This window comes from Ambystoma mexicanum, chromosome 10 (genome assembly GCF_040938575.1).
Source record: "Ambystoma mexicanum isolate Mex_15411 chromosome 10, UKY_AmexF1_1, whole genome shotgun sequence".
Lineage (NCBI taxonomy): Eukaryota > Metazoa > Chordata > Amphibia > Caudata > Ambystomatidae > Ambystoma > Ambystoma mexicanum.
In genome coordinates, this window is record NC_090932.1 from 879247516 (window position 1) to 879275094 (window position 27579).

At 46.1% G+C, this 27579-nt stretch overlaps 1 protein-coding gene across 1 annotated transcript in view; it reads right to left on the reverse strand.

The window, feature by feature from the left end:
- Nucleotides 1-1478: 1478 nt before the first annotated feature.
- LOC138491825 (D-beta-hydroxybutyrate dehydrogenase, mitochondrial-like) overlaps nt 1479-27579 on the reverse strand; it is a 263457-nt gene continuing 237356 nt past the window's right edge. The window contains exon 5 of the mRNA XM_069618587.1: nt 1479-2126. Within this exon, the coding sequence (XP_069474688.1) occupies nt 1663-2126 (464 nt within the window). The 3' untranslated portion in view covers nt 1479-1662. The remainder of the gene's footprint in view (nt 2127-27579) is intronic.

Consider the following 27579-nt stretch of genomic DNA (forward strand, 5'->3'; position numbering starts at 1 on the left):
GGGGTTGCTTGCATAGAGAACCAGTGCTTTTCGGAGCACCCTAACCCTGAGAGGCTTAAAACCTCTCAGAACATCAGGGGCGTAAATCCTGTGGCGAAAAAGACGGTAAACCATCCAGGGAAAAAAACACAGAGAATGATTGCGAGAGGGAAAGCTTCAGACATAAAAGCTCACATTACCCCTTTCTCTCTATGCCTAGTAGGGCGGTCCACTCAACTCCACCTGACTAATAAGACCCAAGGACAGAAAAACTTATGGCTGGCCCTGCCGTTGGCGCTCTTACGCAGGAGATTTGGTTGGCATTTCCGACTGGGTTGCTTTTAAAGGTGGGCATTGCAGGGGTCTGTAAATGGACAATCCTCTCTGGTATGGCACAAACTTGACTGGGGTTTCCCAGAGTAGAAAATAGCTCATAAAACAAGCTATTTGGCTTTTGCTTGCTCTTAGCTTAAGATTTCATATTAACATACATGCCAACCCTCCCGATTTAGGCGGGAGACTCCCGATTTTTCAGTGAAAAATATTGCTATTTTTCACGTTCTCCCACTTAAAATAAATCTTTGCCCAATACATTCCTATGGGAAAATGTTTGTTTCCCGATTTTTTCGGACGTAATCTCACACACAGGTGGGTTGAAATGTTGGCATGTATGTATTAACAACAACATATGTTGCTATCCTAAATCAGGATGCATTAGGGTGTGTTTGATAGAATTAACAATGAGGATTGGAAAAATCTGTTTACGATCGTATAATCGATATGCATCAATATATAATTCACAGCTGTACCAAAAGCAGAAAGTCTTTGCATCCACAAAATGCCAACAAATCCATTAAACAACCAATGCACATTCTCTTACAAACTCATAGGGCTAGTCTATCGTTCGTGCAACTTTATTTTTTTATTATCGTAATAATATAAAATACCAAATGTACGTTTGTCCGATGCCGTCATGCGCAGTAGAGGCTGCCTGCCCAAACGCACAGAATGCTCTGCTAGAGGGAGCGGCTGCCTTAGGATACACAGTGGCCCAATTCGCATAGCTTCGCCTGTGGTCGCAGAGGGAGCTGTAGGCTTAGGATCTATAGTGGTCCTACTGTGTCAATGAAAACCTGCACTTTGGCCCATGCACACAGGCCTGCACACTAGTGATATCATAAAAGCACTGGACAATATGCATATAAAAACCATCCTGCTACCCAATTCTTGGAGTCTTTACCCATTTCTTCTCCCAAGCCATTCATGCGTGGTCAGATTACGCCTATGTGCTTAACAATGTGACGCTCTTAATGCGGACATTTATGATACTGGGTACTCTAGCGCCACCTGCATATGCACCAAAATAAAATCATGGCATATAGACAATAATAAACACTAACAGGCGAAACCTAACGAAAGGAATGCATGCAACACAAGCACAAGACCAAGAGGAAATACCTCGCCTGCACGGAACAAGAAATGCAAAGCACAAGTTAAAATAGATGGTATTTTAGAATTACATTTTAATCATAGAAATAAATGTACTTTTTGTGCATAATTGATAGGATTCTCGAATTCAGAAAAATAATGTAAAGGCAGTTATCAAGAAAACCAATTCACTTCTATGTGTAACCAAAAAAATATTAAACAATTTAAAAAAAAGACATAAAAAATCACTACAAATTAGAGAATCCGGTCAGAAATAGCGGAAGGCAAGTGGGTCATAATTTGAATCCGTACCCACCAGTACGTATCTGATGGAATGTAACGGGCATATGGAAACTTTGAACACAGGGCATCCGTGATGTCGTTGAGAACAAGGGACATGTCTTTGACGCCACTGTTAACAAACGATTTCATTAGAATTATTTGACGAGAAAAGTATGATTTTCCGTAGTCTTCGCGGACCTGTTCACTCGCTTCGCGCCACATCTCTTCTCCTCGAGCGTCAATCCCTTCCCGGGTAAAGATGCCAGTGGCAGCGATAAAGTTTGAAGGCTCAATGACAATCACTTTGACTCCCCATTGGTGCATTTCCTTCCGCAGGCATTCGGAGAAGGCTTCCACGCCATACTTGGATATGCAGTAGCAGGAGCGAGTTGGAATTCCCATTCTTCCCAACATGCTTGCTATATTTATTACCCGACCTATGAAAAACAGAAACAAAGTCGAACTACCACAGTCCATAAAAGCATCGAACATTTAGAACTTACTTTCCCACTGATACATTGTCATTAAAGTGGAACTACAATGAAGAAAAGAAAATTATTCGGCATCATTTCTTTAGAGCTTCAAACTCCACCAATGGGCCACCTATGCTTGAATGTAGGCCCTGAGAAGGCATATAGCCTTCCCCCACTTCAGTTTCTAGCACAGGGCTCCCACCTCACGTTTATGGTGGGATGTGGGAGCCTTATGTGACCAATGAAACATGCATGTACATTTTCCCATCGTATGTTTTTTAGGTCTTCAACAGGTCAAAGAGGATGTGTGCAAATAGGCTGTTAGAGAGGTTTACGCGGCAAATGTAATAAGGGAGGTTTTTGGACTGCTGGAACTGAGCCGGATTTTCTAGAATTCGGAATCTGTCCCAATATTTATCAGAGCCCCCTTCTAACGCACTGCACCCGTTATCACTGCACCCATCAGCTGTTATCATTGGTCAGAGACATTCATCAGAGCTTAAAGGAGGTCTTCTCTCGCTTGTCTTTATTATGTTTTGTTTTACACTTAAGAACATACACATGCAGTAAAGGTTAATTGGCTGCAGACACAGAAGAAGCAGCAGTGGATGGATGACTAGGAGTGGCTATTGTGTTTGAGTAAGTGCAAAAGGTGGATAATTAAAAATGGGAGGGATGAACAAAGATGCACGCTGTGTGACGCCGTGACTAAAACAGTGGCTTTTTCTTGCAACGTGCTTCTAGTTAAACAGGCAATTCTTTCTAGGTTTACATTAATCTGCATGCTTGTAATTTTAAGCTTCCATTCAGGATGTGGAAACTAAAGCAATAATCTACTCGACAGTATTGCTAAATTGGGATATTATGTTATTTCTGTGCATTTCAAGTCATCTTTTATTTTAGTACTGTGTTTTTACATTTTTTACAAGACCCTTGTCTGCCGTGACACCAGCCGTGGGCCCGCCCACCAAAGCCACCCTCTCCACCACCCTCAGGATCTTAGAGTCCACCCCCACCCCCCCATTTGTAGCACTGACTAGCAGACAACTTCAATGCAGGGTCTACACATTTTGGATCTCCAGATGTTTTGGATTGCAACTCCCATTAGCCCTATCCAGCATAGTCAATGGAGAGAGTTCATGGGAGTCATAGTCCAGAAGAACTGGAGAGCCAAAGGTTGCAGACCTCTGCTTTACTGGGACATTTGGGGCTTGAACAATAAAATACCTATTTCAGAAGCAACCCGTGCTTTGTGCCACTAAATGAAACTGGTGCTGCCATGCACACAGTCAGAACCTGGCAGTGGTAGCACATGCTTTCAAAGCTGTCAAACTGTTCACATGCACTAATGGGATCTCACTCTATTTCACATGTTTTCTCTGTGCATGTGCCAAGGCAGTCTATTCTGCCCTGCACCTTGACTATTGTATGGGAGGATTGGTCCAAGAAACCCCCCTCCCCTGCAGCCTCTCCCCCCTGTGAAGTCCATGGCTCAACAGGGGTTCCCCCTGCCACCAGGGCCCAGGTGGCGGGTGGACCACTGGCTGAAGACATTGACCAAACATGCTGTATTTAGCTAGGCCCTGGAAGCCATTTTGTGAAATCAAAATGGTGTGAGCCCTGTGCACCACAGCGCGGCCCCCACCCCTGGAGAGTCTCACTTGTCCCTGCGGCCGCAGCTCCCTGGCAGATCCGCTGAGAGCCCGTTCCCACGAACAGACGGACATGAGCTAGTGCTAGATGCAAACACTGTAACATTTCACCTTCCGCAGTGTATCACGGTTCCCAGTATGACCCGGCCAGCAAGGCCGGGGTGGAAAAGAACTGTAAAATGGTCCCCTGACCAAAGCAGAGCCCCCAAATACTAATGAGCAAACTACCTGTGATGAAACTCTTCTCTCCATGACCTTTCTGATTAAAAACATGTAACCTCCATGAAGATGGCAGAATGTGTGTTTATATGGCATTCGGGTTGAAGTACCCACATCCCCGTAGCTATGCGCAAATGGTATAAGTGTCCCGGGGTTTTCATGTTATATGTTTCGCCGAGAAGACTGCACCCCAAGGTCCCATGCCATAACTGAACTAATGCTGCTAGAGTGCAAAGGAAGACAAATACAACCCTATTAAGAGCTCATGTAAATGGTGCACGAAAATGCACAGTATGTATGTCCAAGCTCACCATGTGTCACTGCCATCAGTCTTATTAGCCGGTTGTTCCTGCGTGCTCCACCATCCTTACCACTACCTCGCTTACCGCGCATGTACAGAAATGTAACAAAATGTTGTGGTTGTTAAATACTTAACATATAGGTAACGCATTTGAAATGGCCATGTAAATGGCACTAACAATGTTGAAAACATAAGCTTTGAAAAGACTCAATGAGTATTGTATATTATATGAATGTTTATGCCTCTTCCACTTAAATCTGCAACACACGAGGAAAATACCTTTGTGGGCATATCCAAGGCCATTCCCCCTTCCTCCCCATTGAAGCCTGCCAGAGGGAAAGCAGAGGCATGTGCTGCTCTGCTCCACCTCCCCCAATTCGGCTGGAGCCGCTTCAAACATTCACATTCCCCCGCAGCACCCAGGGCCGCGGCCTGCCACCTGAATTATTTACAACCCAGCAGTAAACCCCGGCCATAAACACAGGCCCGAAGGCGCCCTTTTTTAGGCTCCACGACCCACCGGCTCACCCTAGGTTAATGGCCCCTGTAAAATTAGGACACCCAATATTATAGCAACACTACAGGAACACATTCATAATGACTTCTAACAGGACATGATAACTCGGACAGCTCGTCCCTTGCCCTGAGACCCAACCTCGCGACCTATGATACCCGGTCAACAGGACGATGGTAACCATGTATTGATGTATCACCAAAAGACCCCACTCTAGGTGCATTCCTCCTGTGTTGCATTAACCTGTAGAATAACCTATTGGAAGATTTACCGGGGAGGATAATATTGCAATATTGAATGAATGCGGTGTGCGTGGCCTTAGGGCAGAAAGCCAGGAAAGACGTTCATCACTGACACTGGTCACGGCTGGCACAACAACACCGTCCGGATGAACCCAGCTGACCTGCCCGGCCCAGCCCACGAGGGTAACCAGTGACGTCCACCAACCACGGCAAATCATATCACAGCGGCACCTATAGTTAGTCGTCGCCACCCAATCCCCACGAACTTGTGCCCCCTATAGTATGTAGGTTCTTATGACGTTTTTTGTAAATATATACGCCTGTCTTTGCTATTGTCAGACAGAGCGCTTTCGGAGTTTGCAGAGTCCTTTGAATGCCCTATTCTGATTGATAAACTCCCATTTAAGCTCCCCCGCACTTTGTCTTAGCCTTATTCCCATCTTGGGAGAGTCCATTATTGTCTCTCATTGGGGGGAGGATTGTGCTATCTGGGGGACGCTCGCCTTCACTATTTAAATGTTGTAAAACTCTATACACTTCAGCCAGAGACTAAATATATTGACCACCTAAGGGTGTGCGTAGTGCTACATTTGTTACATTGTTATTTTTTCCCCATTGGGTTGGCACATACCGCGCGTATGCACCCCACACTCAAAGTATGTATTTTTCCAAAATTAGCACACTTACTACCAAATCAGCCAGTACACTCGCCTTCAGTGAGGACAAGGCTACTAGGATCTTGGGTTTGATATCTGACATAGATAGAGAATCTCCTTCGACGAGCAACCAGACAGGGTATTCAACAAATTGGAAGGACTTATCAGAAGGGAAATCTCCCGAAAATTGCAAGCCACTACATTAGCTCAGTACCACAAAGCACATAGAATTCCTAGAGAATTAAGGGTTTATATTAGGCCAACTCTATGTAAAGAGAACCAGGAATTCGTCAAGAGATGGGAACAGATCTTAAATAAGTGCTCATTAGACTTGATATTGTTGACGGTTGAGGAGTTAGCAAAATCACTCGCAGGAATCCATCAAGAGATAGATGAGATTAAAGAACAACTCACCACATTGAAATTTAGAAAATAACTGTGCAAGATTCTGGAAGACACATACCAGAAACTGGACTCATATCGAAAGGACATATAACAGAGGAAAATAAGGTAGTTCTGTAGAGATACTTTGGATTACGCCCATGATATAGTCTACACATGGCAAGATTTCTATAGTAACAACAGACCAGGACCAGGCACACAACCAAGACAACCAAGACCACCAAGACCAACACCACACACACAGCTAATATTGACAGCAGTGAGGTAACAAGCGAAGAGGGTGAGAATGTACTGGTGCTTGGAGTTCCAAATACCATAGTAGAACCCTGGGGACAGGCAAGTGGGAGTGGAATCACTGCAACTATTACCCCAGCACAAACGCCTTTTTTAGGCAGAGAAAAACCAAAAGAGGGCAGAAGAAAACCCAGGACAAAGAATAAGTGACTAAGGGCCTCATTACACGGTAGGCGGTAACCATGGCGCTATTAGCGCCATGGTTGCCGGCGGTATCTTACCGTGTCCGCCTTGGTGGATGGCGGAATTACCGCCCTACTCCAAGGTGAGCGGGGGCGGTAATTCCCCATTCACCAAGGCTCTTCCCCATTCCCATTTTTGCCCCCATAGGGCATAATGGGAATGGGGAAGGTGCTAATTACGGTACCGCAAATTGCGGTACCGTAATTAGCTCCGAGGTCCCTTTGCGGCACCCGACTTTAACGGCTGGTAAAACCAGCCGTTAAAGTCGGGTCCCGCAAAGGGAACTCATAGTAAGGCGGTAGGGGTTTACCGTACCGGTGCCCTTACCGGTACCGGTAAACCCCTACCGCCTACCGTGTAATGAGGCCCTAAATCTAGAATAAGGAACATCTCGTCCAAACGTCTTAACAAAACACAAATGGACACTCTGGATCTGGGGTTCTCCTATATCCCTACCAACAACAGCTGCAATTTCGAACAAGAGATCAATCTTTTCAAATTGATAAGGAAAATGGAACTAAAGGTGTTCTTCGAAAATTTACCAGAAACACAGGAAAGATCTAAGACGTTTGATTTCCTTGAAATGAAAAATAAGAGCTCCTTCCATCCAGTAGTCAATCGCCCAGTGATAGATATGTTCAGAATCAAATCAAAAAGGGATCTTAAGAAAATCAATTATAGACCACAGATAAAGAGCAATCTTAGGAAACATCAAGACAGGATCCTTAAATAACTGGTTGAAGGCAACACTACCATCATGAGGCCAGCAGATAAAGGTGGTGCACTTGCCGTTATGGACACACAACAATACAATCAAGGATGTTTAAGATTACTCCAAGATCAGAGAATGTACTTGGAACGAGATCAGGACCCAACCAATAAGATACAAATACTCATAGAAAAAACTATCCTGAAAGCAAAGGATTTAGACTGGATTACTACTAAGGGTACAACGTCCTTTCATCACGGGATTAACCCTCACTGGGTTTTTCTCAGTGGAAATGTTATCGAAAAAAAACTCATCACATTTTTTGGGGGGCTACAAATATATACATATGGGCTGTGGGTGTTCGGGAATACAAAAACATTAAAGGGGATGGGAGGTTTGGGGGAACACCCCATAAATAAAAAAAGAAATCACGATAAAATTTCCACAGAGAAAAACCCAGCAAGGGTTAATCCTGCAATGAAATGACATGGCACCATACTAAGACATAAGATTTCCTCACACAAAAAATACAGTTTTTTATGCTCTATCAACGATACATAGGGACCCAGTAAACCCCCCTTTCAGACCAATCGTAGCTGGGATAGAGAGTATCTTTGATCCCCATGCGATTTATTTGGACACAGCACTACAACCGTTAGTTCAACAAACCTCGACATAGCCGAAAGACATGTCACATTTTCTAAGATTGCGGAGTACAGTTAACAGAAATGATCAGATATTTTTCTCATTAGATGTGAGCAGTCTCTACACTTCTATACCACACAATGGAGGCATAGATGCTTTGGACGAGGTGCAGATTCATAAAGTCTTTGCAATGGAACTTATAAACCTCATTTTTAATAACAACTATTTCCGGTATGATGGAAAGTTTTACTTACAGATTTCTGGGACATCGATGGGCTCATCACTAGCGCCCACTTTTGGTAATATTTTCGTGTTCCATTTTGAAAGGGCATTTATATTACAAAAAAAACCTTGGTGCTCTAAGATCAAATTCTGGAGAAGATACATAGATTATGTCTTTGTCATTTGGGGAGGAACACGTTTGGAGCTTTCTAATTTCTTCAAATACATCAATTAGTGCCACAAACACAAAGTTCACCATGGAAGTAGGTGAACCAAGTTTACACTTCCTGGACGACTGGGTGACATTCTCAGAAGGGAGGATCAGCACGAGCATACAGAGAAAGCCTACAGATGTCAACAATACACTGCAATATAACAGTTTTCACCCTTCTCATCTCAAGGAAAGTTTGCCATACAGCCAATTTCTTAGATTAAAGCAGATAGTATCTAACACAGAAACACTCCAAAAGGAATATGACCTTATGACAGATAGATTTAGAGAACAAGGTTATCCAACTAAAATTCTGAGAACCGCAGTGGCAAGAGCAGAGACACATCAGAGACAACATTTGCTGAAACCGAATCCCAAGGAAGAGAGTGAAAGACTAATCCACACACTGAAATATTCGGCACAAAGTTACCAAGTAAACAAGATTATTCAGAAGAATTGGAACTGAATCAAATTGGACCCCATGCTGAATAAACTATTTCCTGAACCACCTATGATGGCGTTCAAGAGAGGAAGAAACATTAGAGACTCTGTAATTAGAGCAGAAAGATCTAAAGTACCCACACAGAGGCTTCTTTATAAGTCCAAACCAGGAACCTTTCCATGTTTAAACTGCCAGCACTGTTCTAATGTCCTCAAAGGGGACCACATCAGACATCGTAATACAGGCAGAAAGATAAAGCTTTGTGACTTTGCAACATGCGATAGTAAAAATGTGATTGATGCCTTAAAGTGTCCATGTTGCAAGTACTACATAGGCCGAACCATCCGGAAAGCCAAGGAAGGATGGACTGAACATAAGTCTAACATAAGGACAGGAAACATGATATCACCAGTATTTAGACATTTTCAGGAGAACAGACATGTGTAGTCCTTGAAGCTGTGCACCCTCTCCCTAGGGGAGGTAACATGGGCAAAAGACTGGCACAGAGGAAATTGTTTTGGATAAATCAATTGGACACGATATCCCCATTGGGGATGAATGAAGACTTTTATCTGGGCCCGTTCCTCTTTTAGGAAACATTAGAATAGTCATCTTGATGTATACTATACAATAGAATAGACTGTACCCTCTGTGTAGGAGGACATAGCAACATAAGATCTTATCCCATCGAGATACTGTATATTATTTATACAATATTAGAATTAACTAACATTATGTAATATGTGTGGAGGTAATGATTTCATGTACAGATAGTTCATTCACAGGATGATGATCTAATTTGTATATACCAGACCACTGTGATCAGAATGTATTTTAATTTAGAACTATTAGCACATGTACCCTTTCGGATTAGGCATTTGTATTGTGCACCCACCCTATAGAGGACTTTGCTGCAGTAACAGATGATTTAATCAACTTAATTACAAAGACACATAACACACACCCCAGGGTGATCAATACCCCGCAGTTTTGCACACAATGACTGATACGCTGCAACACATGACATTTTATGGGTCTCTAACCAGTCTTTATCTCTGCAGTTTTTACATATTACCATGTCCATTGTTTACATCTCTCATATTTGACTCTATTGCTTCACATGCAGGAATGCATAAGACTTATCCCCTTATATTATGTTTAATATCAACATTCTGGACCAGTTAAGATTTACTTAGGGATTTTTTTCCCAGTTAATTCGATACATTTTTAATATTTTGGTAAATCTAATTTCTCTCATTTATCTTCTCCATGCATCTTTTGACCAGCACTCCACAAGTTTAGAGAACAAATTTAACACTTTGTAAATTAAATGATATTTTATTTATATCCCGCTCGTACAGAAGTGTTTCAGAGTACAACCAGGTAAAAGGGAGGGGAACAAGGGAGAACAAAAAGAAAACAGCGATCTTACTAGGCCCTGTGACATTTAAGAAAGCGCAAGTACATGGAGAAGGGAAGAGGGGGAAAGTGCATGGAAGGGGGTGAGTGGAGAGTGCGGAACAGAGGAGAGAACATTATAAATAATTAATAAATAAATTAATAAATAAATAATGGCACTAAACCATGGTAGTGCGGCCAGCAAGTGGCAGGTGAAAGTTAGTCAGATAAGGGATATTTGATAAGTGCAAAGGAACAAGTGGGAGGGGGACTGCATGGGTACAGATACAGAACCCTAGTGCAGGGGGTGGACCAGAGGCAGTGCAGGAGGAGGGTGGCAGGGTGAGCAGGTACCTGGGCTCGAGTGACAGAGGGTGGCCAGGTGCACGATGCCAAGAGAAGAACAGATTAACAGGGGAAAGGGGGGCAAAGGCAGAGGCAAAGAGGAAGGACTTGAGGTGCATCCGGAACCAGAGATAGTTTTCCTCAAGTTTGAAGGTGGCCAGGAGGCTGTTCCAGAGGGAGGCCCCAGCCGAAGGAGGAGATCTACCCCCAGCTCGTTTCTTTGCAAAACAAATAACCCTGAGGGAGGTAGAGGAGCGAAGGGCTCGAGAGGGGAGGTATTTACGGAGGGATAGTTGAAGGTATTTTGGATCCAGGCCCCAAAAAGCCTTGTGGACAATGCAGAGGGTTTTAAATTTAATCCTTGCATCCACTGGGAGCCAATGAAGGGATTTCAAGGCTGTAGAGATACGATCCCAGGTCTTGAGGCCTAGGACAAGTCTCGCAGTCCTGTTCTGGATTAGTTGTTGAGGGCAGAGAGGGGAGGCAGGTAGATTCAGAAAGAGGCTGTTACAGTAATCCAGTCTGGAGAGAACCAGAGCTTGGGAGACAGTGAAGGAGAGGAGAGGCAGAGTGTCTCTGAGGAGGTGCAATAAAAAGTTTGATTTTTTTGGAGGCGTCAGAGATGTGTGCGGAGAAGGAAAGTGTGGAGTCAAAGATAACCCTGAGGTTCTTAGCCACGCAAGTGGGGGTAGGAGGAGGGCCAAGGGAGGTGGACCAGAGAGTGAGAGGGAAGGATGGAGATGGTGTACCAATAAGCAGGATATCAGTCTTGTTGGCAGTGAGGCAAAGATCGTTGGCGGCACACCAATTTTGAATGGAGATTAGACAATCAGAGGTGAGGAAAGGAGAGGAGGAGGCTGAAGGAAGCCTGAACTACCCATTAGTTCCAACATACACCCTTGGAACAATCACAGAGTTCATTTGAATACCGTTTACATTACTGACGTCACCCGCGTCATTACGCAATGACGTCATTACGGAAGGCATGCAATAACAAATAGCAGCCATTTTTTGAAATCTCGATCCTGCATTGTTCATAAAACGTTGTAGGCACACCCTTTGACTCAACTTCTGAGTACGTACATATACAACTTGGGGTATTTAATTCACTTCAGTGTTATTGAGGGAATATGTATATTTATGCATATATACTTACAGAGACAACACATTGACATGTAATTGTATATATTTAGGTACCGTTAAATTGTGAGTAATGAGACAGGCATTGATTTAATGGAGACGGGGTGAGTGCTTTTACTTCACTTATTATCATGGGCACCATGCGATAAGGGTTTAGACACATGACACTTAAGCAATATGCCCGAGCGGCGGGGACATTACCGAGTCGGGTAATGCCCCGGGGCCCATAGTTATAGACCCGAGTGAATAAAAAAAAAAAAAAAAAAAAACGTTCCTGAATCCCCGGTGGGGCACGATGGCAGCCTCCAGCCGTGTGGAGACTAGCAGCGGGGATGGCCTTGCTTCGAGCCTCCTCATTGGCTGAGGGACTGCCATGCTCCCCGCCATGGACAAAACGGCAGGAATCCGGGCCGAGAATCGTGGGATTCTTGGCTGGGTAACGACCCGGCGAGAGCCAATCAGAATGTGTGTTACATTCTGCTTGACTCTCGCCGGGTACTAATATACCTTAAACACCTTCCATATTGTTCATTATAGATCAGATAAAATCCTGATGCGAGAATACAACTGAAGACATTCCGTGAAAAAGACCTGCATGTAATCCTGACACACAGGCAGGGTAAGTGTCTAATAGCATCATAAAACACTATGTGTATCACTTATGTGTGACAGATTCGAACAGCCATAGAGTACAGCATGCATTTAGAAATCCTTTTCTCCAACAGGTGTTCAAGACACACTAGGAATTCAATTTAGTGACCTTTGTAGCTGCTCAAATTAGAGCAGTTAGGTAGGATTGGAATTTTCATTTAATTTTACAGAGTGACTATAACGTTGGTCAATATGAATGAAATTGATTGATTTATTGATTGATATTTTATTTCTATCGCGCTCGTACACAAGTGTTTCAGAGCGCGACAAGGCAAGGGAGGGGAACAGGGGAGAACAAAACAGCGATCTTACTAGGCCCAGTGACATTGAGAACACGCAAGTGCATGGGAGAGGGGGTAGGGGAAAAGTGCATGGAAGGGGGAGAGGTAGAAAGTGCGAAGCAGAGGAGAAACAGATAAATAACAATAAATAAATAATAAAGGCAACAAACAGTGGTAATGCAGCCAGAAATGTGCAAGTGCTAGGTTTAAGGCAGCAGACAGGGTAGGTCCGATAAGTGCAGGAAGAAAAAGTGGGGGCTGTATGGGTACAGATACAGACCCCAGTGCAAGAGGTGGGCCGGAGGCAGTGCGTGAGGGTGACAGGATGAGCAGGTACGTGGGCCCAGGCCAGGTGCACAGTGCCAAGAGAGAACAGATCAGCAGGGGAGGGGGGAGCGAAGGCAGAAGAAAAGAGGAAGGTCTTTAGGTGCTTCCTGAACCAGAGATGGTTCTCCTCAAGTTTTAGAGTGGCAGGGAGGCTGTTCCAGAGGGAGGCCCCAGCCGAAGACAGAGATCTACCCCCAGCTCGTTTCTTAGAAAAACGACTGATCCTGAGAGAGTTGGAGGTAGAGGAGCGAAGAGCGCGAGAGGGGAGGTATTTGCAAAGGGATAGCTGAAGGTATTTTGGACCCAGGCCCCAGAAAGCCTTGTGGACAATGCAGAGGGTTTTGAATTTAATCCTTGCATCCACCGGGAGCCAGTGAAGAGATTTCAAAGCTGGAGAGATACGATCCCAGGGCTTGAGGCCAAGGACAAGTCTCGCAGTCCTGTTCTGGATTAGTTGCAGAGGGCGGAGAGTAGAGGCAGGTAGATTTAGAAAGAGGTTGTTACAATAGTCCAAGCTAGAGAACCAGAGCTTGAGATACCATGAGCTTCTGGGGGAAGGAGAGGAAAGGCAGAGTACCTCTGAGGAGGTGCAGTCGGAAATTTGACTTTTTAGAGACCTCAGAGATGTGGGCGGAGAAGGAAAGGGTGGAGTCAAAGATGACCCCGAGGTTCTTAGCCTCGCAGGTGGGGGTAGGAGAAGGGCCAATGGAGGCCGGCCAGAGAGTGAGGGGAAAGGATGGTGAAGGTGTGCCGATGAGGAGGATATCCGTCTTGGTGGCATTCAGACAAAGATCATTGGCGGCACACCAATCTTGAATGGCAGTTTGGCAATCAGAGATGAGAGAGGGAGAGGAGGTGGCAGAGGGCAGCCTGAAAATGAGTTGAGTGTTGTCAGCGTGGCACTGGAAATTTGAGATAATTGACTAATTAGGGCTATCTGCAATTCACTAGGAGACTGAGTAGCAGCTGAACTTGTGCAACACGATACTAACTCAGTAGAAGAGTATACAATTTGTAAAGACACAGGTAACATTTTGGTTTTGAATTCCACAGGCCTATGTATCGAACTTAGTTGTACAGTATGGACACAATTTTGATATTGTTTTTTGAATTGTTTGTAGAAATGTGATAAGAAGAATCCCTCTGATGAAGAGATAACCTCTCGAAACCCGTTGGGACCTAACCACTCCCTTATTTTTTGATTGAAGATGTTTGATCACTTCATGAAAAATCACTTGTATATTGTCCTGTCTAAAGGAATGTATGGGAAACTGTATTTTATGCCTGAAATTGCTGAATATCGACTACATTTCTTTGATTTGAGACAGACACTATCCCTTTGAACAGGAATATATTATATATATATATATATATATATATATATAGTTTGGCGATTAGCCTAAGATACTGTGCAGGGGACAGGAGTTACCCATCTAGGGAACTCACTCTAGTTCACATGTTTTCACTGTGCATGTGCCAGGGCAGTCTATTCTCCCCCGCACCTTGGCTCTGTTTAAATGTTGTAAAACTCTATACATTTCAGCCAGAGACTAAAAATATTGACCACCTAAGGGTGTGCGTACTGCTACATTTGCTACACATGCACTAATGTGGTCAGAAAGGCTCCTGCCACCATGAATAAATAAGAACGTACATTGCAAAAGGGCACTGCCCTGTTGCAAAGCTCACACAAAGGGTTTGATGTGCACAGAACTAGACTGGCTGTCTCTGTGCATCTTTGTTAACGCAAAACAAATGCACAGCAAGAAGGATTCCTTCATTTGCACGTGGCACTATGCAAATTAAACCACCCCTCCCCCGTTCTGGCATGAATGGCTTTTGGCATATGGTGGGACCTTTTAGAACAAATTGGAGCCACTACAGGGTAAAATGACACACTGTGTTGATTGTGTAGGGAGCTACAGTCCAGAATCAAATAGAACCCACGAGATCTAGATGGACCCAAATATGTATGATAGTCTACCAACCGTGGTCTATGAAATAGCTGCCCCAACAACTGTGTATGCTCCCAGTCTTTGGTTATATGGAAGAAATACAAATGTTGGCCTTTACCAGATGCTGCATAAACTCAAGTCAATCGTTCCAAGAGTGGCATCAGAGGGATTCCCTAAACCGGATATCTTCATGGGTGTTGGATGTGGTTGACTAGCAACAAGCCAGCTAAGCTTATGTGCTTTTCATAACTCAATGGGAACTACACATTTTTCCAATCATGAGTGAGTCTTTTTAGGGCTACGCAGAGAGAGATTTAGCTCTCTCCCATAGCACTTGGAGGGGTATCTTGAAGCAACAATCGATTGGGTCAACGAGTATGTGATTAAATTACCTTTGATTGGTCATCCCAACCAACTCCTCTAGCGAAGATCATACTCGGTCTTGAAAACATTTTTAACAATTACCATAGCCCTACGGGTGCCCATTTCCCCTCGTAGAACCCAGTTTGTTATAAAAGTATTAATTAACATCAAGAGATTTTCCAGACACCATTCAAAATAGACCCGAAAAAAGACTTACATTCCCAGTATTAATTGAAGTTACAAAGCACTTAGAGTGGAAGGAGGCAAAGCCTCTGTGCAGGACGGCAGGAAACTCTTTTTTCAAAGACCTGCATGGTCTTGGTTAGAAATAAAAAGAATCATTTTAGCTCACCCATATACCATTGTTTTTCTGAGGGAGAAATGCAGGTTTCTTTTATTTGATCATACCCCTGCTGGTATTGTGCCCACCTCCCCCCATAGGAGCCATTATTTTAATAGATGTAATAAAGATTCTGCCATTTCACCATATTCTAACAAATGATAGTTCACTGTCAGTTTGGAATGGTAATTTCAGCTGCCATTGAGTTTTCTTTCTGTAATTATCCAACCTTGCTTCCTTAGTTTGACTTTCCGATTAGACCGTACCCCTATGGATTGATGCTTTAATCTTCAAGAATGTGTGGCTTTCCCACCGAAGGGCTATGATTTTGCCCCGGTATGATCATGGTATCACATTCCAGGTACCAAGTGGTCCTTGGAGCTCTCGCCACACCCACTCACAATTCATGCCACCCTATTTTGTTGCTCCTGCTGTAGGGTCCAACAGGGGCGCATTCCCTCTCACTGTTCTACAAGCCCATGTGAAATATGCATGCATGCTCCAGATCCAGCTACTACTAGCTCATACCTTTCTAATTGTGACCTCCCAGAATTGCTCCCTGAATAATGAGCCAAGTACATCATAATCTTTATGCAGCCATGACTTGGGGTGGCAATTTTGACAACACTTTAAACCCAGCAACAGATGGGTCCTTCTTGGTTGGACGCACCAATGTAGTACTGTGATTGGATGTGTGCCCGGAGACAGCCAGGGCTACTCAATCTATGTGTCAGAACAAGACTGCCATTGACTATATAGAGTATATGGTTTATAGTGACTTTTCCGACAGTCACTATTTCGAAATACCAGAATGTCGAACCAAAAGTGCTGGAATTATTTTTAGAATGCCTTTTTTTGGGGGGGGCAGATCCCCTCCCATCCCCCTGTTTTTTTTTTTTTTAAGAAACAACTTTTTTTTGCTAACTAAACAAAACTAAACCCTATAAAATAAAAAAAAACAATACATTCGAAGAAAAAAAATTCGGCACTTTTGGTTCGACATTTTGGTATTTCGAAAAAGAAATATCGACATATTGACATATTGACTGGATACGAAGAGCATATATCTCCTACACACGCTATGATTGGGTGGATGGCCCATGAGTTAAATATCCCTAGGAGATGGAGCAAGCTACATTTCGCAGGCTTGCATCTATTGAGGTCATTCAAGTACCAATAAAAAGGGTAATAACCGAGGAATGCGAGGGGCGTGGCTTGGCGCCGATGGCGAGTGGTAGCTGATCTGCCGAGCTCCGGCCGAGACGCCGTTTCCTGATCCTTTTTCTCCGGCCCATGTGAGGCCCCAGTCCTTGCAGAAGAACGTGCTGTCGGGGGAAGCGATCCTGCATCTGAACCACCATCGGGCCCACCGAATTGGACCTCCTAGACGCCACCGTGGCCCTAAAACGGCTCTCTCCCCCCCGCTCCGATCGAATCCAAGATGGCGCCTCGCATCGCATAGCGGAGCCTCTGAGGGGAACCCCTCCCCCAACGGACTCCCAGGCCTGGTGGGGTGAAGCGGAAGCATGACAAGGATAACGACCCCCCCGGGTGCCGCCCGACTGACCAACAGAAGACTGGCCTGGCTCGGGTCACTCCACCGATCCAGCCCCACAAGACAAGGTGCGTGAGATCTCGCATCACCTGAGAAAGGGGCCCCCCGCCTACCCCCACTCTTCTGATATCCGCCTCCGGGGGCCGCACTACAGCCCACGGCCCGAAGTCCAGCTTAAGAAGAGGGCCTCGCTAGCAACCCCGCAAGCTACCTAACTTTTGAGGCCCAGGACATCCACAACCATCACCTCAAAACGGCCGCCAAGATCAGAGCCGCCACCATGGACTCCTTTGTTTCCACCAAGGTGAAGACCCCCACTCAAACCAGGGCCGGCCCCTCTGAAGTCACCCAGGCGAGCGAAGGGGTGGCCGCCGATAACCACTCTCAGATACTTGATGCCATAGCTTCACTAAAAACGCACATAGACTCTAAGATCGACGAATTCAAAATAGACATTCAACTAATTCGCCAGGACGCTCGCAACTTAGCTGAGAGGGTCACAACCGTCGAACAGTCAACAGAGGATACATCTACGGCCACCACAGCTATGAAGTCAGAAGTCGCCCTCCTGAGGAGGAAAGTCGCCTTCCTGGAAGAAAGGGCGGAAGAGGCCGAAGGCCGGGCCAGACGGGGCAACATTAGGATCCTGGGTGTCCCGGATGGGAACGAGGGGGCAAACACCACATCCTTCGTCGAAACCCTTCTGCTGCAAGAAATTGGGGCCGGCAAACTGACCCAGGGATTCTCGGTCGAAAGGGCCCACAGATCCCTCCAGAGGCGCCCTCCCCCGGGATCGCACCCCAGACCTATAATTGCTAAGATTTTGAACTTTCAGGACAGAGAAACTATCTTAAGGCGATCCAGGGAGGATGGCCCCATCGAAAGAGGGGACTTCAAAATCTCCATCTACCCGGACTATACGCAGAAGGTGCAAAGAGAGAGGAATTCATTTGTCCCGATAAAAGCTAGGCTCTGCCAACTGAACCTAAAATACAGACTACTATACCCGTCACGCCTCAGGGTCATCTATAAGGAGAGAGTGGTATTCCTCGATAACCCAGAAGCAGCCAACATGTGGCTAGAGGATAATAACCTGGCCGATGGCAAGGACAACTCACGGACTGAGGCCTAACCCCCTCGGATCCGACAAGCGACCCCCAAGCAACAGTAGGAACCACCACATACGACGCCGGAACACAGAAGGTAATCCAACCTCAGTTTATCATTTGGAAACGGCCTCGCTCGGCTCCGCCGCCAGGCCCTTGCCCCACCCCCAGCATAGAATTCACTCGGTCCAGGCACCCGCCTGACCCAGCTCGCGCCCGACTCCCGGATGGGCTCCGACGGCTCGAGAGCGCCTGAGCACCGCGACAATGTTGTAGTCGCTGGGCGCACCAGTTTGAGTTTTGTTATAAGTTTCACTAGTTATACAGTCTTCATGCTTCTTTCGCCAACAAAGACCGAGAAGGGTCCGGGACCTGACCCGGAAGATCGGAAACCAGTGGTATGCCCCTCGCAGCCTACTTTATGCGGATTAAAGCAGAGCCGGACTCCCGGGACAGAGTCCCGCATCAGATCCGAAACTCAGACCCGATGGCGGCACAGCTCACCGTGATGACATGGAACGTGAGGGGTATGGGCTCATACCTCAGACGTAATCGTATACAGTCCTATCTCAAAAGGAAGAAGGTCTCGATTGCACTCCTTCAAGAAACCCACCTCACGACGGAGGCCATTGCAGACCGATGGGACTGTGAGAGGGTCCCCCTACTCCAAAAATGCGAGAGGGGTGCTAATATGGATAAGCCCGGATGTGCCCTTCCAGATGGAGGGGTGTGAACAAGACAAAGAAGGGAGATACGTAGTGATTTGGGGCACAATGGAACAGACCCCGGTCTGCCTGGTCAACTCATACTTCCCACATCACGGGATACCGGCGTACCTCACCACAATGACCACAAAGCTGACTCAGCACCGGGACCGCACCTTTATATGGGGAGGCGACTTCAACTGCGTTGCTGACGCAAGCATGGACAGATCGCTGCCTCCCCCCCACCCGAGCAACCTCGCACCCCGGGCCCTGAAGGAAACTCTGGAGCAGCTCAATCTGGTGGATATCTGGAGGGAACACCACCCGGCCGATAGGACCTACTCCCACTACTCAGCTCCACACGGAGTCCATACAAGAATTGACTACCTGTTTATCAACAAGGAGCTCGCCCCACGTGCCGCAGCCACAGAGTACCTGGGGCGAACAATCTCCGACCATTCCCCACTGACCATGCTATGGCAGCTGAGGGGCCCCAGACCCCCGATCCCTATGTGGAGGATGCCGACTGCGGCACTTGAAGACCCCGAGTTCAGGGAAAACCTCGCCGAAAAATTGGACGATTACCTGGAAATCAACATGGGGTCGGTATCCTCCTGGAGCACATTATGGGAAGCTATGAAGGTGGTGACCAGAGGAGAAATTATATCGAGAGCCGGCGGAATTCGCAGGCAATTGAAGATAACGCTTGAAGCACAAGAAGCAGAGATCTCCCGACTAGAGTCTACCCATGACAACTCCACAGAGGCCGAGAACAAATTGAAGGAAGCTCGGGCAGAATGTCAACAAGCTTGGGAAAGACTGGAGAAATTCGATTTCACCACACACACCATCAGATCCCACAAGGAATCGGACAAACCAGGGAGGTTACTGGCCTGGCTCTGCAAGCGGGAACACCCCAAACACCTCCCAATGGAGATACGGGACGCCGATGGGACATCCCACACGACTCAGCTGGGGATCAATGACGCCTTTGCCAGATTCTACACCAAACTGTATGCCCACGAGGCACAAATTCCTACTGAAGACATTATAGACACACTTGAGGAGATAGAACTCCCCCGTATTTCACCCGAGCAGAGAGAGGAACTGGAGATGGAGATCACTCTTGAGGACGTGCAAGGGGCAATCAGGTCCCTCTCTAACAGCAAAGCCCCTGGCAGCGATGGCCTCCCACCTGAGTTCTACAAAACGTACGAGCCCATCCTCACCCCAGTTCTTCACGAGGTCTACTAGGAGGCATACACGAACGGGGTTCTCCCCAACACCATGAAAGAGACCATAATCGTTCCCGTGCTCAAGCCACACAAATCACCCACCGACTGTGAGTCCTATCGCCCTCTGGCCATGCTAAACTATGATGCCAAGATTCTCACATCCATATTAGCCCGCAAACGGGCCAGAGTGGTGGGATCCATCGTCCATGAGGACCAGAACGGATTTGTGCCTGGGCGCAACACCACAGCTAACCTTAGGAGGCTACAACATGTAATGGCCGAAACACACGAGAGAGATGAAGACCTGGCGGTGTTGTCGCTCGACGCTATCAAGGCCTTCGACTCCATATATTGGGAATGGATCAGGGAGGTCTTGAGAAGATTCGGCTTCGGAGGGGGCTTCATCAGGTGGATCGAGGTCCTCTATAATTCCCCAATGGCAAGAGTGAAAACGGGAAGAATGGCATCAGCAGCCTGGGAAATACAAAGGGGAACGAGACAGGGGTGCCTGCTATCGCCCATGCTGTACATACTGGGCCTGGAGCCGATCGCACTATACTTCAGGCAGCAGCTCTTCGACGCTGGCATCAAGGTGGGCAATGTACACCACATAATATCTTTATACGCAGACAACGTTCTCCTATACCTAAGAAACCCCGAAGTTAACGCACCGACAGCACTGGAGGTGCTAGACAATTACGCGAAGTACTCGGGGATCCGATTCAGCAGAAGCAAGTCCTCCGCATTCCCCCTTGCGGGCCTACGCAACACATCAGAAAGCGATCTCCCAGTGATAGGAATAGGTTGGCAACTGGTCAAGTTCCGGTACCTGGGGATCAACGTGAGCCACACCCCGCTACTCACGCACGAACATAACACTGAGGTTGCCATCACGAGTCTTCGACGCTCTATAAAATTCTGGTCCAAGCTCCCATTGGCCATGGTGGGCAGAGCAGCGATAGTAAAGATGATCGTACTCCCCCGATTCCTATACTTCTTCGTGAATATTTGCCATTATGTCCGACCGCCCTTCTTCAAGAAACTGGAGGCTATCATCAAGGACTTCCTATGGGGCCCTCAAAGGCATAAACTGTCGCTATCCGTTCTTTCCCTGCCACATAAAGAGGGTGGAATAAAGCTACCGGATCTCCAGTTATACTACCTGGCTGCCCATTTAAGTCACATAACGAAATAGCTCTCGGACGAACCTTCGGCTGAAACGGAACTACTGAGGCACTCCTCGAACAACGTGATCCCCAAGGAAACCCTATGGCACCCCACACGGCAATCCCCGATCACCTTACAAGTGATTGACCTGGGTAGGAGGATATGGGCCAGGTCCTGCTACATCAGGCGTGTGCAACACCCATACTCTCCGGATAACCCCATCTTAGCAGATACCTGCCGAACGGATGCAGACCTCTCCACAGCAAGGAGGTGGGAAGAAGCCGGCATATACACATGGGGTGACATGTTCGAGGAAGGGGAATTCAGGGACTTTGAATCTCTTAAGGCCACCGAGGGAATACCCCCGGGCCAGTTCCTCTGGTACCACCGCCTCAAGCAGACTGCCAAGAAACAATGGAATGGCTGGCCGGAGGAACCCTCCCCTGACCCTCTACTTCAAGAAATGCATGACCTCTCGGATGGCTGGAGACCAGTCTCCAGGCTCTATAGCAGACTATGCGATAAACCCAACCCTAAAGGCGAAGCTCTGAGGGCGAGATGGGAAGCGGACCTCGAGACCCCGATGACGGATAAAGAATGGGAAAGAGTGTTAATATTTCCCAAAAAAGTGTCTAGGAACGCTAGATTCAGCCAGATTCAGTTGAACGTCATGTATAGGACATACATGACCCCACATAGGGTCGCCTCCTTCAACAAGACATCCTCCCCTGCATGCCCATGGTGCGGGAACGATAAAGCAGACATGATCCACATGTTTTGGACTTGCACTAGGGTGATGACACTATGGTCCAAAGCCAAACAGACTTGCATGGACGCCGGAATGACGAGGTACGAATGGACTCCCGGCGAGTGCCTTCTGGGAAAGTACCCCAGACCTAGCAAGTTCAAGCATGCTGTCAGGTTAATGGACATCTCATGCATCCTGGCTAAGAGAACAATTGCGATGGCTTGGAAGACACCGTCGGGCCCCAGGCACGAACGGTGGCTCAAAGAACTCGAGAGATGGACGGTAGCCGAAAACCAGGGCCTGGAAAGAAGGAATCACGTCAAGCGGCGAAACTGAGAGCGGCACCTTAGAATCATGGAAGGCCCTCCTCAGAGACATACGCTTCAGCGCCGACTACAAGCCCCCCTGAAATCTCGTAGCATCACACTGACACTAATCCCCTGCTCCTAGCCCGAAAGGACAGCCCCTGTATGCGACCCCTCCTGCTTTCTGAAACTCTGGGTCGCTGGCCTTGACCCATCCATCCACTGAAAAGTTTGCTACAACAGGAAGACTGTTGTTGTTTGTTTGTTCCTTCCCTCTTCCCTCTTCCCTGTTCCCCCCTTCACCATTCCCTCCCTTGTTTGAATGACTGCTTAATTTCTCATTGTATTACACGTTTTCTTTTCACCAAAATCAATAAAATACGTTTAAAAAAAAAATAAAAAATAACCGAGGAATGTGTCATGAAAAACTGGATATTATCTGAATACAGGTCAGTAAAAGTGTCAGTGCAGTGGAGAGTTCTGGGCGGATCGACATCAGAAGGGTGCTTCAAAGCTAAGTTAGAGACAGGGGTCCGTAAACTAGCCCAGGAAATTGAGAAGGTTAATAGAAATGAGCACACTGTTTGTAATAAGTCAACTGTTTGGCATTCATCAAAGGGATTCTGGAGACTGGGAATAATTAGTTTCACGTGACAGAGGCTGGACTAACTGGAGCTACCCATCAGAACAGTGGAGGCAGGCAGTGGGGCTATACCTCTCCGTGAATCCATGGGAATGATCAGTAAGACCAAAACGGGTATTTGACTTGTTTTGCTCCAAGCGATGCCAGATTACTCAATATGAACGTGATGGCTAGAATGTATTGCTACCGCGTGCATAGCTGTGCCCTGGCATGCCTGTTCAGGTGATGGCCCGTGTGGACTGATCAAAGAAAGAATTTTAGAGGGGACCTATGGTGCTTGGTGCCTACGGATCAACATTTCACATCTCCGTAGACAAACTTAATGCCCCTTCCTGGACGATATTATTGCTGCAAGGAAAGCTATGTGGTTGATCAGGAACTCCCGTCAACAAGCAATTGACCCGATCAACAAAGTGATCAAAGATTTGAGAATAGTAAGGCTCCAGATTCAGATAAGCAGCACATAGAACTGTGTAAATATTGTCGACATACTGGCCCTCCCAAGCTCTTAAACGCTTACTCAGATAATAAATGTATATAAGCGGGCGACTGCGCAGAACGAGAGAGGCAATGAAGTTCCATGAATCATGGTAAACTCTGTTTGAGCTATACATCTTACATCCAATAACAACTGCCTAGTAAACCAGCCATTTGTCACCGCTCTATCCATACAGGATATCTAAACTTGACAGTTTCATGTTACAATAAAATACAATAAAATACTCTACTCGGATATCATTATCCTTACAGTACCTTACAGTAGCTAAACAGTACAAACAGGCCATTGCTAAAGCCAAAGCCGCCACCTACAACTCCAGAATTGAGAAGGCTAACTTTCAATCCAAAGAGTTATCCGCAATCTACAACAAGCTGACCATCCCCCCAACCTCAACACAACCTACCGAAAAAACTAAACCTGGTGTAACAACATTCAAAACGCCATGTTAAACAAAATAAAAACACTCCAGAACAAAATTAAGACTCAATTTGACAAACTGCCCAAAACCACCCTAAACACACATACGTCTCCGGCCACCCCACCAGTCGCAGGCTCTCCACATGACTCAAACATACATACACCCTTTGCATTCAGGGAAGTTACTATCCCTGAAGTCCTACTGATCATGAAGCGCACCAAGCCATCGCTATGTAAAGGGGACACATGCCCAGCCAATCTAGTCAAAAATTGTGCAACAGCCTTGGCCCCATTTGTCACTAGCTTCATCAATGCCTCCTTCGCCAACAGCACTGTCCCGCTCGCCCTTAGGGTTCGGCCATTATTAAAGAAACCCACCCTCGACCCGGACCTCCCAAATAACTACTGTCCAATCACCACTGTGCCATTCCTGTTGAGAATTCTGGACAAGGCTGCCTACTTACAGATTCAATCTTACCTGGAAACACACAACATCCTAGGTAAAAGACAATCTGGCTTCCGTCCTCGTCACGGCAAAGAGTTAGCCATATTGACCTTAAGAACCAATTACTCGAAGCCATGGACAAAGGCAAATCCTCACTCCTACTTCTGGATCTCTCAGCAGCCTTTGATTTGGTTGACCACAAGATCCTATGTATACATCTCACTGACACGGCTCACTTCTCCCAAGAAGCTACCGCCTGGATCACCTCCTTCCTGCAGGGCCGAGCTATGAGGGTCTTCTCCGACCAGGCTTCGACCTCCCCTTCCCCCATTGAGTGCAGAGTGCCACAAGGTTCATGTACCTCCCCCACTCTCTACAATCTATTCACCCTTCCCCTGTTCAGCGACCTAGAAGAATTCGGCATACCAACTATGCCGACGACACACACATTCTTCTTCCCCTAACAGGGAACTATGAACAAGACCTCAACACCCTCCAGAAGGTATACGCACACATCCACGCCTGGATGGCAGCCAATGGCCTCTGTCTAAATGGGGAAAAAACAGAAATTCTACTGGTAGGCCCAAAAAAATCCCTAAAAAAATTAGGCACCAAATACAATTCCTTCAGTATTGAGAACACTATTATCACAGCCTCTACTGCAGTAAAAACCCTTGGTGCATATCTGGACTCCACCCTATCAGTGGACAGACAAGTCAGCGCCATCTCATCTTCATCTGCACTAACAACAAAAATCATAAACGCATTCAAACCCCACCTGTCATCTAGGAACTGTCTTAACATCGCTAGAGCCACAATTGGCGCAAAACTTGATTACTGTAACATCCTACTCCTAGGCAACCGCAAATAACATTAACAGACTGCAAATTGCACAAAACAGAGCCCTGAGAGCCGCCCTCAGCATTCTCAGGAGAGAGCACATCTCCCAGGCGAGAAAAGATGCCTACTGGCTCCCTATTAAAGAACGCATAACATTCAAGGCCCTCACAATCACACACAAGTGCCTCGCTCAGACCACCCCAGCCTACCTAGTAGAAAGAATACACCAAGCTCCAGTCTACAGACCAAAACGTGACCAATACTCTCACCTACTCTCAGTCCCAGCATTCAACAGAGCCAAAGCCGGCGGCACCAGCTTTGAAGTACTAGCCCCAAAAGCCTGGAATGTGCTTCCGCTTAGCTTAAGAAACGAAGAATCCCTCACAGTTTTCAGAAAGGTATTAAAAACAAAGTTATTTAACTAGACCACCTCCAAATTGTACAGCCTCATACACTGTTCCTATGTAACCATGGAACACCTCTAAAACTGTCATTAACCTGTATTACTGCTTATGTACTATCGGTGCTATTTGTATCACTACCTCTGTATATCTGCCTTCATGTACTTCTGCTTACTTACTATGTATGATATTTGTATCACTACATCTGTAATATCTGCCTTCGGGTAATAAGTGAATATTCTGTAACAGCGCCACAATGTCCAAGGGCCGCTGGGCGCTTTATAAATCCAAATAAATAAATGATTTCTTCTTAGAAAGACAAATTAAAACTGAAGTTGACTGAGGTCCTGAGTATCGCTTTATGGAAATGTCTCACTGATGAAATTATCTAGGTCCTTCAGTAAAACCTGCTTCACATTCTCAAATCTTATCTGATAAAACTTTCTTACATCATTCTGATGTGATTGGTCACAGAATGATGTACACATCCTTCCCATGGAAACAGAGGGATGAAGGGGCAATAGAAATTCCAGACTTTGCACTGCATTTCAAGGTTACAGATTTCCAGCATGCATTGCGTGCTTGATTGTAGAAAGAAAGTGCCTCACACTAGAATGGAGAGGACATCTGCTGCACTTTGCAACATTAGTGTGTTGTACAGGAGTGGTAAACATCAGAAAGCGGCACTTGTGACACCCAGGATTGGCAGAAGAGCCCTCTGTAGATCTGAACTAGCCATCGTTTACTCCTTAGGCAAAGGTATTTGGGTTTAAACAATGAGCATCAACAAATGAAAGACAACCTTTATAGAGATACAAAAAGATGGAATAGGCAGGAGCTAAAGACAGCTCCTGAGCATTGGCCATCACACCGGGTCTAGGAGCTATCTCTGGAGAAGGAGGAACCAGCTCATACCATCATCTGCAAATCTAACTTCCACATGCGAGGCAAACTATAACATGATGCCTTCCCAAAAGGTGGAGCTACTCCACCTGTAATGTTGAAGATGAGTGTTGGCGTTTCCAGCCATGATGATGACTTTCTGTAAATTACTCCAGCACCATTCCACAGACTCCGGGAGTTTCTGTGGATTATTTCCACAGACTGGGGAGTGCAAGCTTCTGGATTCTCTTGTCCGTTGTATGGTGTCTAACATTTTGTATACTACATTTAACACAAGCCTTTCAATTTCTTTTAGAACAGTTTTCTAACGTGCCTTTATACAAATTACAAAACGGACTTAATGTCAAATCAGTAAATGTATGTGGCTGTGTTTGGCCAATAGGGTCAAAATGAGCTTCTGGTAGCAGTTTGGGCCAGACTAACTAGGCCGTAGTAGGCTGCAAGCAGGAGCTAAATAGCTCCAAGTTGTTTCAATCTCAGATTAAGAAACGAGAGGTAAGGGGGTGACCACAGTCCGTCAGATATTTCTTGAAAGGACGTTCCTTGCCTACAGTACGAGATGCTTTTGTCATCATTGGACCACTGCCTTGTATGTTCCGTACATGTAGTTGGTTCTTGACTATGAAGATACAGACTTTAGAAAGCGAGGGATGCGCCTGGTGCGGAGCAGGGTTGTAAAATGCAGGACAAACAGTGGCATATAACATGCAGCATTACAGAAAGTATCACAATCACCAGTAGGATCTAGTTAATACTTCCAGGTTGTATGTTTCCCGGTCAGATTGCATGGTTACGCAGGGGCCTTCCCTGATTAATGCCCATAACATGCAGCTGATAGAGCAAATTGCATGCACCTCACCTGGTGTTCCCCCAAATACACGAATGCTGTAGCAAAATATGTAGTATACTGTGCATTATAGTAAAATAACCAATGTTCACCCCACTGATACCAGTTGG